Below are 20,815 nucleotides of genomic sequence, written 5' to 3' on the forward strand. Positions count from 1 at the left end.
AAAGCTCTAGCCTAGCACGCTGATTTTCCTGATTAAAATTCTAAAATTTCTTAGTCAATGAAATTCTGTAAGTGGCATAGAACTCTTTGCTGTATTGAGGGGGCGGGGGGGGAGGACGGGGATGACACACCAACAATAAAAAAACACCCAGAAAATAAACTGTTTAAAAATGCATTTCTACATCATCTCTACTACAGACATTTTGCATCCAGCTTACCTGAAAGATGAAAAAAAAAAAAGTGAATTCTTAATATCTAAATGTATATTCTTTCTGAATTTAAGATTTTATTTGCCAGATAACTACCGTTGTTAAAATGGGAATATGCTTATGAAATTTCAACCGGGTTAAAGGAGCTTCTGCCAGACTGCTACCAGGAAAAAGTACATTCAAGAAGCAAAATCATATCAGGATTGCATTATTTAGTTCTATGCCAATATAGTATAAATGTGTCAAGTTTACTGCAAGCTTTATTTTTTATTACGCAGCAGTTTGCACAGCTTTGAGATTATCTAAAATATCAAAAAAGTGCATGACAAGTACTAATATTTTTAAGGCTATGTTTACGCTCAAACAATTCAGAGTCCTGCACTGCCAGAAGCAAGCATTCAGCTATCTCAGAGGCTACAAGCATGCATAAATTGCCATGTTACCCTTATATGACCACAGTTACTTTCCCTGCATTTTATTCTGTCATCTGCAAGGCCTAACCCTACTGGTGAATGATAGTTTCCCTTGGGCTCTGCTTTGTTTTAGTGCATTTGCCTGCCAAAGACAGAACTTGGTCACCACAAAACTCAATTACACCCGGCGTGACTGGATAACATCTAAAATAAATATAAGCCTGTCAACTCATCTAACTGTAAGGGTTCCCCAGCAGAACTTAAGCTTTGCTTGCTCTGCTTTTTCTTCAACAACTCTGAGATTAAACCATGATGTTACACAGGCATACAGTTTTAGCAGTGCACACTGACCAAAATCCTTTACAGGAACTACACAACTACTTGTGTAATGAATTTGAGACAGAGCTTTTACCTTCACTTTTGACATTACTAGTCTGCAAATCCGTAGGATGGCCTTGAAGCGAAAGGCGAGGTTGCTGTAAACGGCTAATCATAGGTTGGGGTGACACTCTACTGTATTCTATGCTTCGAGCAGGTGATCGGGAGCGAGGTGAATTTCTTGGAGATTGTTTTGGTGAAGGCCAGGGGGAACTGCGAGGTGATGGTGAGAACCTATTAACAGCAGGGTGTACTGTGTGATGTGTGCCATCTTCTTCATCTTCTAAACTCTGCGCATCGAGCTCCTGATCACTGAACGTGCCTCGCCTTGTAGAATTACAAGAAGAACCAGAACTACGCCGAGAAGCAGTTGCTGCATACTCTTGCCGGAGGCCTGGCAACAATGAGAACATTGTTTACTTGCTTCCAGCCTACAAATGGTTCAAACTAGACACAGTGCATACAAATATCTACCCAGGGCTCAAACTCACATTTGGTTCACCTTAACTTTTATCTGAGACATTAAATTAATTCCAGATTAGTACCAAAGAAGTTATCTACCAGCTGATAGTGTCTTGAAATAACTAGGTGAGCTCATTCTTTTTCCTACTACAACAATCATCAGTATAGGTGTGTCGTGTACTTGTTCATCTTCTCTCCCAGGCTGGATACTAGCAACACAGGCTACACTTTAATTTTGATATCATGTAACACCCTATAACAATTATAGCAGCCACAAGGAAATGTCTATTGCAGTGTATTAGTAAATGTAACAAAAAGCTATATGATAAGCTACCCATGGAGAAACTTAAAGAGTTGTTAGACCAGTGGTCTCCAAAGTGGGGTGCATGCACCCCACAGAATATGCAAAACAATCCACTGGGGTGCAGAAACAAAATTTTGTACTATTACTAACATAGCATTTTTAAAATAGCATTTATTTCATCTTTATCTCATCCTCTTAAAATTTGTGGTTTTGCGTACATTTGTGTATTTTTGTGTATGTAGTATATTAGTAGAGTAGTACATGTATATAATTCATAAAAAAAAAAAGTATATTGGGTGTTTGGGTTTCTTTTCCACTGATGGGGTATGCAGTAAAAAAGTCTGGAGACCACTTAGACAACTGAAATTACTACCACTTTCTGCAGTCTCAGAGGGACAAAACGACAAAGTCTCAACTAAACCTATAATAAAAGAGAGATATCTACATAGGTGCTTTTCTTAACTATTCTTTGTCATATTGAGTTTACATTTTGGTGATTTAAATCATGGTTTAAGCACAGATGTCAACAAGACTGGATTACATCAGGAAGGCACGTATCTCCTGAGAAGACTGGTGGCAGGCAGTAGTCCAGTCTAACGACCATCTTTTTAGTATGTACTATATGCTACAAATTCATATTCTAGCATTTCTTTTGTCCACTGTTCCTAAAGAATGCTTCTGCACAGTAACTTCCTTTCCTCATCCTGGAGACAAAAGTCCTTAGCCAACCTTCTCAGGAGAACTACATTTGTACATCCATAGTAGAATCTACATCCCTTTTCCATTCCTGCTAAGCAGGTGTTACTGCAGTTATTCAACAAAAAAAGATCAGCTACTCCACTTCGTTTTCCGGATGGAAAATACTTACTTTCTTCCTGCATTCGTGCTAAAATTTGCACATCTGTAACATCATTTAGCTTGTAATTAGACCCAATAGAGTCTTCATCCATCTCTGATGCACTTAATTCACTGTCCAGAGAGGACTGTGGACTTAGCGGAGGATTTCTATCTGCTGAACTTTTAAGATGACCTATAGAAAGAAAATAAAGTAATAGGAAATGTTTGAAAAAAAAAAAAAGGGGGGGGGGCAAAAAAGGCAAGTTGTATTTCCTTTCCTAGTGAAAGAACCACCAATCTGAAAACAGATTATGACTGAGACGTTGAGACTGACAGATCATTTGAAACATTTGATTGCAAACCTAGGCTGAAAATATAATTTACACAAGTAGAGCTTAGCCATTACCTTCTAAAAATAAGCAACTCCATAAAATCATTATAAAGGTGGTAAAACAAATTAATGACATAGTCTGGTCTACCTGTACCAAGTTTCAACTGCTATGAAGTCTGCACAGCTCTTACAGAAAAAGCAACCGCATACCTGTTCCACTTGTGCTTTCATTCTCATCTCTGCACACTACCTTGTAAGACATAAGTTTGACTATATCTTTCTTCACAGTAAGGACTTGCTGATCCAATGAATATTGATTCAGTTTGGAATGCTTAAAATACAGTTTATCTGAAAATACTTCCTGTTCTATGTATACACCTTTGCTAAACTATAACACACCAGAAAAAACTCTTTCCATTTGCTGCCTTCTGGCTGACACCCCATTGCCAGTTACATTTCATCTCTCTGTCCTGCAGGCAGATACAGCATTGTAGCACACAACGCACAGTAGAGCTACATAGATTAAAACAAAACCTGGGTAATGGCTCTGGTGAATATACTGCAGTGCAGGCTTCTCTTCACAAGTCCCCAGCAAACTACAGATAGCTGGACTGTCAATGCAATATTTTTTCATCTTCCCTGCAAGCTAACTCAAGTTAAAGTATATATAATAAGCCAACATTCTGACTTCAGAGTAGAGATATGTTCCAGGCATCAATTTTTCTGATGCAAAGAAAGTGTCTATGGTGCAGCATAAAGGCAGAAAACATTGCCAGAAGTTAGTGTTTACACTGATGACTGCAAAGCCTCATGGAATGCCTTTAATTAAAACACATGCTTCTTCCTTAGATTATATTGTTCACATGTCAGAGGTACTGATGGATACATTGCATACCAAATGTTTCAGTTAATAAGTAATAGGCTAGTTGCAAAGACTTTACAATTACCAACATCTAACCTTTAAACACCTACTATGCAACTTACATCCCAGACAATTACAGGGCCAATCCTAGAAGCAGCTTACGTATGTTGGGACTCCACAGAACTAACGCTATGTGTTTTGGTCTAACTGCTAATATGCATCAGTGATTTTAGGGACATGGACATCCAGAGAAAACATTTTAAATGTATCTCATGCCAGAAAGTCTGTAAAAAAGCCTTTTCTAAAAAGCTTACATACTGCATGATGCAAATATCCTACAAAAGACTGAGAAGTTTTTGGTGTCTTTCTTACTCTAGTTCAATGCAAATGTAATCTATTTGAGCACATGTTTTTGAAAGGAAAAGGAGGAAGAAGAATGGGAGAGACCAGACACTCACACACACTTACCTGAGGTACCAGGAGGTATGAGCTGTTTCACTAAAGCAGATTTCACCGGTGTTGAGGAGGGAGAGTTGAAACCGCTGCTGTAGGGGCTACTAGTATTTGGACTATAGGAGCTCGCATAACTGACTGCACTGAAAGGGCTGCTATACAAACTCTGTCTCTTGAGAGCTATATGAAAGAGGAGGAAAGCGACAAATTATACTGAAGGAACCAATGAAAAATGAATACAATACTATACAGTATCTTCAGTGTGATTTAATTACTACACAATTCACAGTAGAACATTTCAGTCACCAGGAAGATTTTAAACTGACTTCTTCGTCTCCTAGACACAACCATACCATGGAAGGAGTGGGAGAAGAGGGCAAGACAAGGTAGCAACAAATATTTTCCTCGTAAAAATGAGATCCAAGATCACTACAACTGATCTCTTCTCTTCAAGATATTCAATGTAGGCATTGGGAAGGAGAAGGGAAGCAATTCAAAAGACAGTAGTAGTTAAGCTATGCTAACATACCTCCTACGCACAATTACATACAAACCAGAGCACACCATGAAGTCTAGTTCTCCAGAATTCAGAGACCTGTCTAGATCACGCAATATTTCAACAGTAACCCCAAGACAGGCACTGCAGAACTAAGCAATACCACCTATAAAATTCCCCAAAGAATACGCTAAAATGAAAAACCGTTAAGCATGGCAAATGCTTCCATCTATATTTCTGCGTACCATGAACTTACTGGGCACAATAAAGCAAATTGACTGTAGGATTATTCCCTTCTGTATACCTCCTGTTCTAATGCTTTGGTATTTTTATGTCCATGGGGTTCAACCCTTTCCACAACATAAGATCTAAAATTGGGTATTTTGCTATTTATTGTAAATATTTCAATGCTAAAGTGTTTTTAGATTAATTTTAACCACTGGCGAACGTTTTCAGTACTATACTGCAATTCCTGTAGTAGCCAGGTATATGATTTGTATAGTTACTTAAATGACTATTTTATTCATAAATTTACATTTTATTTTAGTATAATAGAAAATGGAACTTCAATGGGGGAAGTGGGAACCAAAGGAGATTTGGTCACTTTTGGTAAAATCAGTTCCTTCATTGCTGGAAGTATTTTATGCCAAACAGAATTGTATTTTAACAAAGAACAAATTAAATTGCAAAACATTAAACTGAAAGCTAGAGATCCAAACTTTATGGTGTGTAAATCTAAATTAGATTAAGTTGCAGATCACCTAGCTGCTAAAAACTAAACTCTCTTCAAGGCATAACAGTATTGAAACTATACACATATATTATAAACTGACAAGAATAGGCCTGGCAAATGCATGGCAATATACTCAAGCAGTTCTAAAAAAAAAAAAAAAAAAAAAGCATTAAGCTATTCAAAGAATATTGTGTGACATTTCTGTTACTGAAAAAGGGCTTCAGTTAGGGCAGTACTAATTAGGCTACCAATAGTAGTAGCTAAAAAAAAAAAAAAAAAAGGAACTGAACTCTAATTTGCTTACTAAAAATCCTTTTATTCAGTGTAAGATTTTTTTGTTGTTGTTTTGACATTACAAGAAGCCAAAAGAGGCAACAGTTGCATGAAATGCTGCTTTCAGCAGCGCCTGCTTCAGCTCCTCCTCCCACCCCACTTTGCTCTCAGTCACTACCTCCTCAGTTATTCAGTACAAGCAATGGTAGGGCTGCACTATTATCCAGCCTAATAAGGTGGATTTAGGTTAAAAACATCAAGTATTTTAACTGATTGCACCAGTGAATTAGTTTTTAGTAGCGCCCAAAAAAACGTATCATCCAACCAAATGGATGGCAGAATGCACCACAGAGGCAAAAGCAGCAGAAATTGAAGTTGACTTTGCAGCAGATTCCTTAAATTGTACCTCATGTAAAGATCCTTTCTGAAGTCTAAACCAGTTAATATTACTAGTGTTTGAATTAGAGTGAAAAGACAGTTATACATAGAGGCTGGAAAGTTTATATTCCACCTTTCACTGCAAGTCTTAAATGATATGCACTGATTTCAGCAATTAGTGCATTAAATGAATTCTAGCAAGTATTCTTGAGGTACCTCCAGTTTATTTTGAGAGCGTCAGAAGGAAAAAATCTCCATTTTACTACAAAGCTCAGTTAACAAAACTAGTAATTACAAGCCATTTGTATTCTGGTTGCCTCTGATGAGACAGCTCCTTTGATAGCAAGTTCTTCCAGCATTCACATAGGAAACCCAAAGCTTCTATTCCAACTGAATCTTTGTTCTCATGCCAAAAAATTTACTTTTCATCTCTTGCTGAAAATGACAGTAAAAAACCCCCTAAAATGTAAGTCTGCACAACAATTCTTTATTTCATACTTATTACACAGACAAGTATTTAAAAATACTAACCACAAAGTAGAAAACAATTGTACAACTGTATAACCTTCAAAACACGCTCTTCATACATATCCATAATGATACAGAATATTTGATCGCATACAGATTTCTTTAGATGAAAGAAAGCATACTTTTGTTACATATAAAAAGTATGCTCTGGTACATAATGACACTTTATATGGTATAGCAGTTTCACCCTAGTTAACGTGAACTTCTACCTTCCTCAACACTTTATTTTTCCCCAGGAAAAAAGCTGGATTCAAACTATTTTTCTGACCTACAATTCCTAAAGTTTTTCCAACAGGGATTTCTGTAACTTAGTAAGACATTACTATTTTTGCAACAACTAGAGATACGGTCTTTATTAGGAGTGTCAGACAACATTAGTAAGACAGATAACTCATTTTAACATTAAAATGATACTATATTAGATGAAACATTAGCTTTCATAACACCAGAGGGGAGGGTTAATGATCCACATTTTTATTTTAATGTAAATTTTCTTATTATAACATTCAGAAACAGTATGCAGCATCTAATTTATTTTAGTCAACATCTGGTTAAATTAGTGTTGAATCTCTCTTTTGCTCTAGAAAATAGGAATAGAAAAATTTGAGTGCAGAAAACTCATGCTTAAGTGGTTCAGAAGATCTACTGTATTAATTGGGTGCATTTTTCCAAATGCTAGAGACCTGATATTTATTTTTCTTACAATTAAGTGACAAATTTATTCCAGCTGTCCCCATAGTAATTCAAAACAATCATTAGCAAAATCTATCATCAAGACCAAAGGTAGCTAAATAACAGTTCATTCTGAACAAGTTCAATGCTTAACTGAAAAGTCAAACTCACTCAGCATGAAAAATATGTCAGTTTTTACATATACAGCCACACAGTTCTCCTACCAGCTATACTGATCATGCATTTGATTTCAAATATTTAAATAAAAACTGCCCCAGTAAAAACTGCAATACAACCAAAGTTACTCTTTTCTAATTCTGTGCAACCGTCTTGAGAGCATCTCTTCCAGAAATTCTTCCACCTAGTATTTCTGTTCCTGCTGCTGCTTTCTTGATGTGCTCTACCCATATACGATTTTAGACCACCATGCGGTAGAAGCCATGGTTTGCAGCCAACACGAAATGCACTCTTGCACTTTTCACAGGGACTTGAGGCATGGCTAAGAGAGCTCTTTGCACCAGAACATACATACCTAAGGTTCCCTCTAGTCTGAACATGCTTCCAACACTGACGAGGACTCACTCTGCAATTGTAAACCTCAACTAACAAGCAACAAGGCACTGTGCATCCTGTGTTCTCAGTAACTGCCCACAGTAACATGGAGCTGAAAGCTGCTCTTCCCTCCTTTATTATCACACAATGGAAAAGGTTACTTTGTAAGAAGGAAGAGGAAAATGTGGAATACAAGAGTGCATTTGAGACTGAGAAACAGCAAAAATATATTAGATTAGAAAGACGTAACAATAGGAACTGACAAAGAGAAAATAGTCAAGGCAAAGGAAACACCAACAAGGATTCAGGAGAGAAAGTAACAGTAGTGTGAAGAGCCTTATCCACAGTCTGGACCTGCAACTGATAAACTGAATGAGTAATTAGCAATACGTTAAGTGATGGGTCCATGAAGTACAAGTACTATGTAAAATACAAGTCCCAAGATATTCCAGAAATTGTGGGGTAGGAAACACACACAAGGTTACAAGTAGCACTACTTGGCTTCTCCAGTAAAGCTTCCTGCTACCCTGTATCTGTAAGTAGGCTGGTTGCTCTAAAGAACAATTTTCTTTTTTGTTACAAATTCATTTTTCCATGCAATCTGCTCCAACCAGCAGTATTAGTGCCCATCTCTTCTACTGCTAATGTTTTCCCCTATTAGTACTATAGATGAATTGTGGTATTCTTGCAAGTATCACTGCCAGAGGCAGATTCTCAGGTCTATGGAAAAAAAAAAAAAAAAAAAGGTAAAATTGCCTAGGCACATCATTTGAATGATCAAACTTTCAAGTTTGTCCATTTCATAGGGAAGCTTCCTGCCACTCTGCTTCAACTATGACTGAATTTTTAAGGATACCCTAAGGGTATCCATTTGTGGTACTTCTGGAAGATTTCTACTCAGTTCTGAAAAGAAGTTAAAACCATGAACAGAATTGTTCATGCCTAACCTAACCGCTATCCAGTCCTAAATACTCAATAGTATTCAAATTCCCAAACTTGTATCATCATTCCTAAATCCCTGTGATCTGGGTACTTTTCATTGTTTAGAATGTCAGTCTTTGCCTGTGGCAAGCTATATATCATGTTAACTGTTAAGGAAAATTGTTAATAGACATTTGTCAAGACAGCATACACAAAGCGCAAGAAATAGGGGAAGATCAAAGGTGACTCATACTGAAGGCACTTTCACCATTATGCCCACGATTTTTATAAGGATAAGAAATGGACTTTTCCTGTGACGTACCAGTAATGTTTTCAAATTTTATTAAGAATGATTTTAGTACAAACCAGAATAAAGACTGAATTGCTCCAGAAAACAATCCAAGGAGAGGAAAAAAGTCAGTCAAACTCAGCACAAAGTTTATGTATAACCATGTAAAGGAGCTGGCAGTTGGGAACACTCCTGGAACTGTGTGTTCACGTATTCTTAGCTCAAGTCCAGCCATTCCGCTAATTCCTGAAGATAACAGTTAAAAAAAAGATAGATCACATGTAGCACAAGACTGCAAAAAGATGGACATACAGGGAGAGAATAGATATTAATAGCAAGAAAGAAAGTTATGTCTCAGCATAGCTTTTTTTTTTAATAAAAATAGGCTCTAACAAAGAAATTAAAATAAAGCAAGAAACCAGCTGGACATAGAATTCTAATCAGATATTCAGTGTTTTGCTGCTGGTTTGACATCAAAAAGGCTGGGAATAAGAGCAGAGAATGTAGGCTTTCATCCTCACAGGGCCAAACGGTCAGTCCTCCAGTTTTGAATATAACCAACTAATTTGTATCAAGGAAGAATCATGAACTCTGGATTTTTTTAATCTGACTGTGACAACATCTTAAATTATCGAGGATGGGAGGAAAAGAAATCAATATTACCTCCCCAAAGTATTCAAGAACTTCAGCCTCCATTTCCTTAGATGAAATAAAATACCTCGTCTAGCAGAAAACTAAGTTCCATGTTAACATACCGACAAGCACCTAACAATTATGATAGTTTAATACAGACTTCTATTATTTTAAAATAAGACAAGAAAATCTCCAAGTTAAGGACATAGTTTCTTCCTGAAAACTTGGGGCGAAATTGTAACTGCAGGTAGTATAAAATTCCAAAATCATGACTCATGGTCTAATGCTTCTTTTAATTTTGTTTATACAGTCCAGAAAATGAGTAGAATGAATTACTGTTCACAAACCATAATGAAAACTTTAGACAGAAGTAACTGCTGGATCTCACCCTCTTCTCTCATAACAATCTATCAGCTAATTCTGACTCTGTTTCAGAATAAATATGTATAACCCAGTGATATTAGTATGCAGGAACTCACCTGACATTGTCTGTTCCAGCCTGTGGATCAGCGACTTTTTAGCACACTCAACATCAGGACTTGGGTAATCCAATACCTGCCTGCACCAAACTAATGGACTGACACATTTTTGCACTGGAGTCAGTTTCTTCTTTGGGGATGTATATAACCTTAAAAGGAAAGAAAAAAAAAAAAAGGTCTATGAAGACAGACAAAATGAGTGTAAGATCAGGCATGTAACAAAATACCACATACTATGCCATTTTTGTACAGTATCTACAGTACAATCCCAAAATGCAGAGAAAGCACAAGTTTTACCTTTAAATTAACTGGTTTTGGATACCGTATAATACTGATAACACATGGCTGCCCAAGGACTTCTGGCAAGAAGTGATGCCTATATTGCTACACTGGGATATACCAACTGATACGCCAGAAAAAAAGTCTTCACTTTTCAGACACGTTAGATATATGGACAATTTCACTATGTCACATAAATGTACAAATCAGGATTAATCTTTTCAGATTTAAGTAACATTCACCTGAAAAAAAGGAAATAAAGCACTATGCAATATGCAACTATTGTTTTCCTGAACACAAAGATGTAGCTAGTGATCAGCATCTTAATAGCCAAGGAACAGTGCTAAAGTGCACAGAACACATCTACTATTTCAGTAGCCTTGAACAATAAGCATTTTATTTTTACTTATAATTTGTATCCTAGCACCTGATCTCTTAGTTTTCCTTTGAACACTGAACAAAGGGACTATCTCTGTCCTAAGGGGTTTACAGTCAAGCATTAAGAACAAGGAACAAGAGATAATGCATGTAGAAGAGTAGAGAGAAACAATGAGCTCATATTGTTCTGCAGGACATGCTGAGGCCTTTGCCCATCAGCATCTCCATTCATTTATTTTAACATCAGCATTCCATGACTGAAGAAAGAAGTATTCCAGTTTAAAGGCTCCAGAAATTTTGCTGAAAGTTTCCTCCTCCCTCAACAAACAGATTAAAGGAAAAGTCATAACCAATCACACACTCAAAAAAGGGATATTTAAGCCTTATCTTTGGACTAGAACCAACCTTAGAAACGTGCTTCAACAAAAGACAAGTGAACAACAAGATCCACAGCTCTAACTAGAGCTTATGCATATGCAGAAATGGTTAAATGAGTGTTTCTTCACCAGTAATGACAGACTTCATACTCCAAGTGAATATGGTTGTATGCCACACACTGTAACTTAAGAACATTTGACAGCCTAATCAGCCATGCTTTCATACAAAACAGACAGCAAAAAATCTTGTTTCCTTTATACCAATGACATCAGCAACACGGAAGTTATTTCCCACTGCTCTGTTATGAGATTATTAGCTGATCCTTCCTCTGTAATTCTAGAACTTGAACTCTGTTTTATAAACAGCTTTAAAAGATTTTTTTTTTTTTAATTACTACCCATAAGATCACTTCTTACAAAAGCTTACCAAGAAGCATACTTATAAAACCACCACGAATATCTCACCCAAAACACTGATCACTTTGTTTAGAGCATGCTCTGAAACACTCTTCCCTCAAACACTGAAATTCAAAAGCTATGTTCACTAAGGCAGGAGAGGATTTTTATTAGCTGTCAGGTTTTCAAACGAAAATGAAGCTGTTTGTAACAATGCAAATAGCTGCTGCCACGTACTACAGTCCCTGTGGCTTACACTCCGGCCAGTATCATGCTGGTCATTAAAACGGATTTTGTAGAAATCCTTACAATCTTCACAGGCACTCTGCCCACAAGAAAAGCTAAGCCCATCACATATTCATAGCCCTGAAGATCCTTGGAAAGCACAATGATCACTCAATTTTTACAGTCCTATGCAAACAATTACACAAATTGCTATACTTTCTGTGATTATCTGCACGTAGTTAAAAGTAACATTTAACATCTACTAGCTAACACGTCAAATTTACTGTCTTTTTAGCATTTATTTGCCTGTACTCTTTTCTGTCCTAAGGTACGTTTACACAATACAAATAAGCGTCAAAGGCAACAAAACCAACTTTTGTGCTGTACAGCCTAGACTCACTCCTAGCTCTCTGGATAGCTGACATGCCTTGCTGTGTTTGAGAAGTTCCACGTGCATCTGAAGTGTTTACAGTAATACCCAGTATAACAGGCAAGAAATTAAAGTGCATGTCCTCTTGGAAAGACACACAAAAGGGATACCTTTAACAAACCTACAAGACTACTCTAATCAAAATGGCACCTAGTATTTTAAGCTCCAACACATTCTTTTCTGCAACTTCCAAGTGTTGCATTTGTTTCACAAGTAGTTTATTTACTGAAGCAATCTAGGCTCACACAGCTCCCACTTTTCCACCTCCCTTTTTAACCAAAGATATATTGCAGATTCTCCCACCTCTTTCCAGTCAGTTGTTTTTCCTTTAACAGCCTTTGTTTCATACCCTACATTTCAAGAAAAGACAGAATTTTAGAATATATATATTTCATGCAACTCCACTACCTCACGACAAACACATGTGCATTGATGCAGTAACACAATGGCTCTTCCAGAACACTTTCTTGCATATCATGCAATTACAAAGTCTCATTATTATAAAGTAGCACTCTTAATTTCCCACCTGACAAAGAACAGCCAATCTCAAGTTTTGAAACTGACAATTCTAATTGCTTTACCTAATTTGGATTAAAAAAATAAGACCAAGGGCAAAGCTAAGAATCAGAGTGATGCTTCTACTACTTCTTCCTCTCTTCCCAACAGCAGGAGGGAAAAAAGAACAGAACAGAGACTGTGAAATATGTACCAATAACTTCATACAGCTAGGTGATGATCTTTGTCCAACTACTGTTTGACCCAAAAGATACAGGTTCTTCATAGCTGAAGAGCTTTCCAGAAGAGATTCATTCCTGTTTGTACCTATTAATGCATTCTACAGCAATGCAACAGCACTGATTGGCAGCACAGCAACTTCAAGATTGAAAATGACCAGTACGACCTCATACATCTTTAAACACTACTAAATCACTTTCTCAAAACAGGAAGTTGAAAATGATTGAGGAAGCTGACAGCTTACAGTTACCACCCCAGTACAAATGTTAACACACCAGAAACCTACATTCCAGTTTCTCCACAAAAGAGTAAAGACTCTGCAATTCAGTAACACAAAGCCAAGTACAAGAAAACAGTATATAAAAAGAAGGCCAGGAGCTTCAATCTATTTTCAAACAGCATTAAGAAGCCCAGACACTATGATTCTGCTGCACACAGTAATATTCCCTTCCTTCAGCTGTCGCTAGTCAACTATGCCACAGCAGTGCCAATCTGAAGTTTAAAGTGGCCAGGGGCTCCACTGATTAGTTCCAGGAAGACACAGCAGAAAAAGGGCAGAGCTTTTGCAGAAAGACTACGGTCACTACAAGCTCATAGGATAATGTCAGGCAAATGGGGCAAGCTGTAGCATTTTGAACTGGGACACAGCTGAGTCAGAAAAGGCTATGAAGAAAGACGACACAACATTGAGGTAGGAATGGAATATCTGCATAGGGATTACCTCACCTGAGGAACACCTCCCAGAGCATTAGAATACAAGCAGCTAGTTGCCACAGGCATAAAACCAGAAGCCAAGATTCTAATCAGGAAGAAAGGAAGTCTTTTTCTATCAAAATCGTTCTACTGCTCAGTAGAAGAGTGAGGGAAAAAACATGCAGATGAATATGAAGTCGCAGATCTGAATTAGAAGATAGCAAGTGGAAGGAACTTGAGTTAGAGCTCATTTATTTTAGCTACATTAAGTGAAAACTAGCAGGTACAATAGAGGCAATGAAACGAGAAACATGTTGCAGGCAAAAGCAGGATCGAGAAAGCAACCTGAAGAGAAGATGTGAAGAAATAACAGAAATCTAAGGACACACTGCTAAGAAATTCCCCTAAAATACAGGAAGGAAATTCCACAATGAAAAGCTACTAAAAATAAATAAATAAATCAGGAGACAATAATACTGGACAGTCTTAGAAACAGACAATTTAGAACACAACAGTGTCAATTGAAACTCTTTTAGATCAATCTAAAACTTTCAGGAGATCCTATTTGGAGCTATTTACATAAGTTTAAATTTAAGATGGATTTTGAATAAACAGCTACAGGTAAAGATCTGAAGAGAATCTCTGGTTGTAAAGAACAAAAAACAAACCAAAACCTAAGTGACATCCCTGCACATGTGGCTCACAGATTTCCTCTTTCCTCCTCCAACACCCCTGCAAAGTTCCTATCCTGCAGTTGTAACTGACTGAGACACATTGCTCAGCCTGTAATTACTAATTTGTTGGTGTACTTTACTGAATGCTTCTAGTTGCAAGAGATGCATGAGTTACAGCAAAACTCCAGGCCTCTCAAAATAAGGAGATGAATACTACACAAACGCTTTGATAATCTCATTAAACCTTCGTATTAAAGCAGCACGCCTCAACTACATGATGCAATTTTCAGGTAGAACTGGGAGGATTCAGAGAGGTTGCAAAGTGCAACTGGGAACACAACTACCTTCCTGTCACCAACAATTAAAGATAGTTAGCTGTGCTCTGGCTAGTTGCTGGAAATTATAGCCATTATTCATTTCCTCATCTCAAAAGAACATGTTGCTGTCTGAAAGGGATGTTATAGAATGGGAAAAGGGGCCTTCAAAAGCTTGGAAGGCTCCTGTAACACCATCATGTAGCTTCCCCAGAACTGTCACACAAACTGTACACCTGTCTGCTGTTTGAGAAGCTTTTCAGAAGGAATTTGTTAGATCATATATGCTCTAACATGGTATTGTTGATACTTAAACAGAATAGAGAAAAGCTGAGAAGTTCTGTGTCCTATTGTACGTGTTCCAAAATATAAGCTCTACCAACACTTACAAAAAGTAGAAATGTGAATCATGCCTAAACAAGACATGACTATAAGGTAAATTTCAGGAATACCATTAAGACAATACAGGAAATTTGTATCAAAGCTTTCATAATATCAAAGTATCAAACATATTTAAAACCCATAAATATCACACAAGACGTTTAAAATGGAAAAAAGTTCTTCCTACAGTCCTCAAACGTCCATTTCACAACAAACAGATATCTCAAAGACTTAAGTCAAATGGAATATTATTTGATGTTACGCCAGTAGTTTTATTTGACAAACTGGTAGATTCTCTAATCCTTAGCGCTCTCTCACATCCTTCTTTTCAAGTTATCTTCCTAGTTTGAAAAGCCATTATCTGAATTTGGTTTAAAAAACCAAACAGCTTTAAATCAGATTGACACTTAATGTCACAAAATGAAAAGCATTGATTTCTCTTTTACTTAGGTCACAGGGCAGGAATTGATCAGAACCTGTCCAGTTTCCAAAAGGCCTAAACCCAATTAATACAATGCCATTTTAGCAGCTGAAGAGGAACAGCTGCAATGTAATTTCAGCAATGGGAGTTCATTCAGGTGCAGCTCTGTCCTAAAACACTCACCCTACACCTTACTAGTTCACTACAGCAAACTTCAGAGTTCCAAAACATAAAGTTAGTGCTCAAAGGACATGAAGCAATATGAGCTGAAAGACAATCATTACTATCATGTTTTCACCCTCTGTATCTCAAAACAGCCACTAAGCCAACTTACTGGAATGGATGACTAGAACAGAAACATAGACTATTAAAAACAGGTGCCAATTTAACAGAAATAGCTGCTGAATGAGAATAGTAAAAGTACTTGCTTTTCATTTTAACTAAACAGGATACCAAACCAATATGAAGTCTTCAAAAACACTAAAAATATTACTTTGAACTATTAACAACCCACCAGTAATTTCACTTTAAACACACAGTAACTGTCTTTTGTTTGTAAATGAAGTCATTCAGCTGTTAGCTATTTCAGCCCTACCAAGGAGACTTTAGATCGCAGTGACATGAAAACATTGATAAGTGGTAGGCTAGCTTTTATAGCACAATCATTTAAAGAGGACACAACTGTTCTCAAGTTTGTTGAGCAATCATATGTACAAAACCTATATACAGCAAGCTCTATACTCTTTTATGCACACACTGTATATAAATTTTGAAAAAAAAGCACTGTATGTTTTCCTCACATTTAAAAGAAAGCTCCTCAGAAAGTTTAGGCAAGTGACTGTGTAACAAGTTACCACAAAGCAAGTGACAGTGGATTCACAGCACATTAACTAATTACAGTAATTGCCCACGTGTGCACACTTATCCTGCAATAAACTCAGGACAGCTCACTTTTAAAAAGCAGCACAGCAAGCCACCTTGCATACTGTTACCAGGTTGTCTTGAACGTGCTACACATCCACACCCAACCTTACCCAGCAAGTCAGGCAAGGAGCTGCATACCTCATCCTGCCTCTCTGAAGATTTCTCCACTCTGGTCCCCCTTCCTGCCCTTTTGTCTTTTTAATTAATTAATAAAAAACACTTGTTCAGATTGAAATTTGAAAAAAAATGAAATTTGATCCAATGTGGTTCAAGAACAGCTAAACAGGAACACCCATAGATTTCCAAAGTCACTGGTAGCCTAATCACTTAGCAGGCCTAAAGCAAAGTCTCCACAGGCCTAGGTACAGCTCAGTACTGTGTGTGTATGCATATGTGCCTATTTGCAACCTTCAGTACCCTATTAGGAAGAAAGTTTCAGCATATTAAACAGGCCTCAGAAGCATATGGCCAAGAAATTCAATCTAAATTCACTGAAATATTTTTAGTTATTTGCCATGTGATTTGAAGATTGTCTCATGTGCTGAACTGTTTAAAACCTAAAACATATCTGGATTTAACTAACCACAGAAAAGAAAAATAAACAAGCAAAAATATAAACAGTCCCAAAGTTCACTAATACTGTTTTAATAGCTAATGCTGCTACTAAAGCAGCAGTATCAAAGTTCTTTTCACTTATTAGTAATTTAGGCTAGTTCTACCTCCTCCTCTCATTTTTCACTTTATACTTCTGTCCTGCACAGACTTATCTAAAAGCATTTAAAGAATTAAAACCTAAAGGTGAGCCGATCAACTTCAAAATGTAGGTTTAAAAAATCATGTCAGATTCCAGTATCAATTTCAGTCACAGTATCAACTGTTCCATCTTAAATTCATAGCCAAACTTCACAGGCACTAATCTCTTGTGAGCATTGAATGTAAAACAAAGTAATTTTAGCAGTGAAGAAAACTATTCCTTCTGCCATTACAAGGCTGCAGACAATTTCATAATGGGGTATATGAATACATGGACTGAAAAAATGCCTGTAGTACACAAAACAGAGAAGAACAGAGATAACCAGCATCCTTCATCATCTATTATCTCCCACAGCAAGGTCCTTCTGAAATCAGAAGGCAAATCTAGGCTTCTCTATGTAGGCAATCAAAACAAGCAAGGTGAATCAATTTTTTATGCACAAACTGTGATTTAAATTTAGTTTGTTTCCACGTGAGGTTTCCTCAGCTGCTAAGTGGTCTTTGATTTCTACAGTGGTATAATCTTATAGTTTAAACAGGATTTGGGGTTAAGCAGTAGTGATCCAAATCCGTTTGAACCTGAAAGAGTTCACATGAGGTTTAAATTTCATTGGGTACGTTCACCCTTTCAGTTGATTCAGTTACTTTTTGAGTGACCTTGCCTAACCGAGGCCTTAAGAGTGGGATCTTTATGAAACAGTTTAAGAGAAATCCACTTAACTCACAACATCCCTCCTATTTTCACAGGCTTGTTTTTGATTGTTCCACAAGCCCTCTGAAAATTTCCAACTTCATTTAGAGCAATGACCTCCATTTCTCAAATGCACAAAGTCATCCTGCCTTCATAAGAAAAAAAAAAATGGTTTGAGAGTATTTAGCACCTCAACAGTTGAATTAAATGGTGTTCAGAAATTCCAGGAGTTTGATTTCCGTTTTTATAAAGCAATTTGGAAAAAAAGAATCATCAACCTAGCCGGACTACATTTATCATTAAGTGCATATTAAATTATAGCATGAAAAGACAGTTTTTAAAATTACATAGCCGTATTTCTCGATATGTACAATAAGTAAATTTTAACAACTGCTCTTTTCTATGTGTATGCTTTTGTGTCTGAGTCATTGTCCCATGTGTGAGATTGAAAATTAGTATTACAGTTGCTAAAATACTAGTAAAGGAATGAAGACATGTAAGAGACTGGTCTTAAGTTTTGTTGCCTTTTGAGGACTAGAACTTGCATCGAAACATGACTGAATCCACAATAACAGGCAGCGTAAGTAATGTGCGAAACACCTGACACCAGCAAGAGCAGTGCTCAGTGTACTATGCCACCTGCCCATGAGTGTCCAGAACTGCATAAACAAAAACCACACAGCATTTATGCTGTCACTGTCACCATATGCTCTGCTGTGACATTAACTTTCACTGAAGAGATGCATTATGTTGCCCATGATTTAGGATTAATATATAAAAATGATAACATCTATTGTCACTAGAATTCATGACACTCACAAATTTCACCATCCCACTCCAAACTTACTGTGCAAATTTAGTATATTCTATTTCCCTCACATGCTATAAACCAGCAGATTACAAGGCATAAACTGAGAAATAAGAGTAGCTGCCTTGCACAGACTCATCATCTGGAAGATGATGCCTTGTGTTAATTTAGTAAGCTCGTGTTGGATGAGAATAAACTTCTGCTCTCATACTTCTCCAGTGGATCAGGCTGGACGTCAGGCAAATGACTTCTCCAGGGAAGCACACACACTGTCTCCTCCCTGAGCAACTAAAACATTGCTCATGCATGGCATCATTCCAGCGTTTTTAAAGGTGTTTCTAACTCCGAAAGACATTTTTGTTTGTTTGTTTTTTAAATTTGTCTGCATGTTCGCTCCCAAAGGCCTTTGTAGATGAACCTACAACCAGTTCTGACCCAAGTCGGACTGCTTTTGTTCACTCTTCCTCCCTGCACACGCTTCCCTTGCGTTTCTCTGTGGACAATGTGCTCCTCTCCACTATTTCTCCTGCAGCTCTAACACTGCTCCCCAACTAGTGTCATAGGAAACTTCAAAACAACAGCTGGGGGACAGCATGACATTAAGAGAGCAAACCTTCTCGATTCTCAGTAAAAGCTCATCCGAGTGTAATAAAGACAAGGTGAACAGCGACCTGCAGGTGTTTCTGCTGGAGCAGCAGGGTAAGCAGCCCATTTAAAAAGAGAAGAACCACCTAAGGTAAACAGTGGTCCTACATCATTAGCAGTAAATGAAAACACCTAAGGACAACACATTTATGAGGTGGAGTATATTACATTGCTGCCTTCACAGCTGAAAATAATCAAGGCTTAAAACATGCTTGATGCACACCTGTAGTATAACAGTACCTGTGGGCTAATTCTGCACTACCCCAGAAATCTTCCACAAGTTTCTCGACGCCTCCATGCTTCCTGGACTTGTGAAAACACTGACAACGGATTTTGCGGCAGAACTGGAGCCTGCTCCAGTCTCCAAGTGACCCGATGCAATACCCTCACCGCGGCCGAACAAAAGCACAGAGCTGCAGGCCTCCAGGGAGGCGCGATGTGATGTGCAGGAAACCCGAACACCCTTCCCCCGCAGGCGTCAGTGCACCTCGGAGAGCTAATCCCTTCATCCAGCCCCAGAGGGCGAGGCTGCCTCCCCACACAAAGCCCCGAGACCACCTCCGACACCACCAGGCACACGTCTGGGAACGGCACCTTCCTCCCGGGGATGGCGGGGGTAAGGGCAGGACGGTGCCCTCCCCGCCTGCCGGCGCCGGCGGCGAGGGGCACCGGCACCCCATCCGCACCCCGGCCGCCTTCCTCACCAGCCGGTCTCGTCCTCCTCGCAGCCGGCCAACCGCTCCAGCTCCTCCGGCCTGAGCAGCGCAGCGTCGTCCAGGAGGCCGTTGCCCTCCTCGCCGGCCGCGCCGCCGCCGGGCTCCTCGGGGGGCGGCCGCCGGGCGGCGACGGCGGCCCTGGGGCTGAGGCAGCGGCCGTCGGGCGGGGAGGCGGCGGGGGGCGACGGGGAGGGCCCGCCGCCCAGGAGGCGCTTGGGGCTGGCGGGGGCGGCGGGCAGGGCGCCGTGGCGGCTGCGGAGCTGCTCGTTCTGCTTCTCCAGCTTCTTCACCAGCTCCTGCAGCTTCCGCACCTCCGCGTCCGCGTTCACGCCCGAGCCGACGTCCTCCATGGCGCCCGCCGGCAGAGGGGCGGCTGCGCGGGGAAGGGCGGCCGCGCCGCCCCGTCTACATGGCCGGGCGGCCCGCGGCGGGGGAGGGCTGTGGCGGGGCGGGGCGGGCCGCGGGCGCTGCTGCCGCTGCCGCCTCCTCAGCGGCGCCGGCGAGTGGTGAGGGGGGCGGAGGACGCCAATCCGGCCGCCGCCGCCATCTTACCACCTCCCCCGGCCCGTCCCACCGCTCTGATGTCACGTGCGTCGCCCACAAGCGTCACCGCTCGCAGTCGTTTCTCGCTCTGTTGGGGAGGAGGAGTGACGTTGCCCGGGGTGGGGCTCCCCGCGGCCGTTGGGCGCTGCCGGTCGCCTCTCGGCGGCCCGGTCAGGGCAGGGCCCTGCCTCACCGCCGCCTGGCGCCGAGTGAGGGGCTCCTCCGGCAGC

At 39.4% G+C, this 20,815-nt stretch overlaps 1 protein-coding gene across 2 annotated transcripts in view; it reads right to left on the reverse strand.

The window, feature by feature from the left end:
- The window catches only part of SLAIN2 (SLAIN motif family member 2), a 36,164-nt gene extending 15,564 nt beyond the window's left edge, over nucleotides 1-20,600 (reverse strand). Inside the window, exons 1-5 of one of the 2 annotated variants that reach the window (XM_052780117.1) lie at nucleotides 20,031-20,600; nucleotides 10,203-10,351; nucleotides 4,264-4,428; nucleotides 2,634-2,795; nucleotides 1,034-1,393 (exon numbers count right to left, since the gene is read on the reverse strand). In XM_052780117.1, the coding sequence (XP_052636077.1) occupies nucleotides 1,034-1,393; nucleotides 2,634-2,795; nucleotides 4,264-4,428; nucleotides 10,203-10,351; nucleotides 20,031-20,392 (1,198 nt within the window). In that variant the 5' untranslated portion in view covers nucleotides 20,393-20,600. The remainder of the gene's footprint in view (nucleotides 1-1,033; nucleotides 1,394-2,633; nucleotides 2,796-4,263; nucleotides 4,429-10,202; nucleotides 10,352-20,030) is intronic. The other variant, XM_052780118.1, reaches the window with a different exon arrangement.
- Between the last annotated feature and the right edge of the window lie 215 nt (nucleotides 20,601-20,815).

The sequence above is a fragment of the Harpia harpyja genome, chromosome 2, assembly GCF_026419915.1.
Source record: "Harpia harpyja isolate bHarHar1 chromosome 2, bHarHar1 primary haplotype, whole genome shotgun sequence".
Taxonomy (NCBI): Eukaryota; Metazoa; Chordata; class Aves; order Accipitriformes; family Accipitridae; genus Harpia; species Harpia harpyja.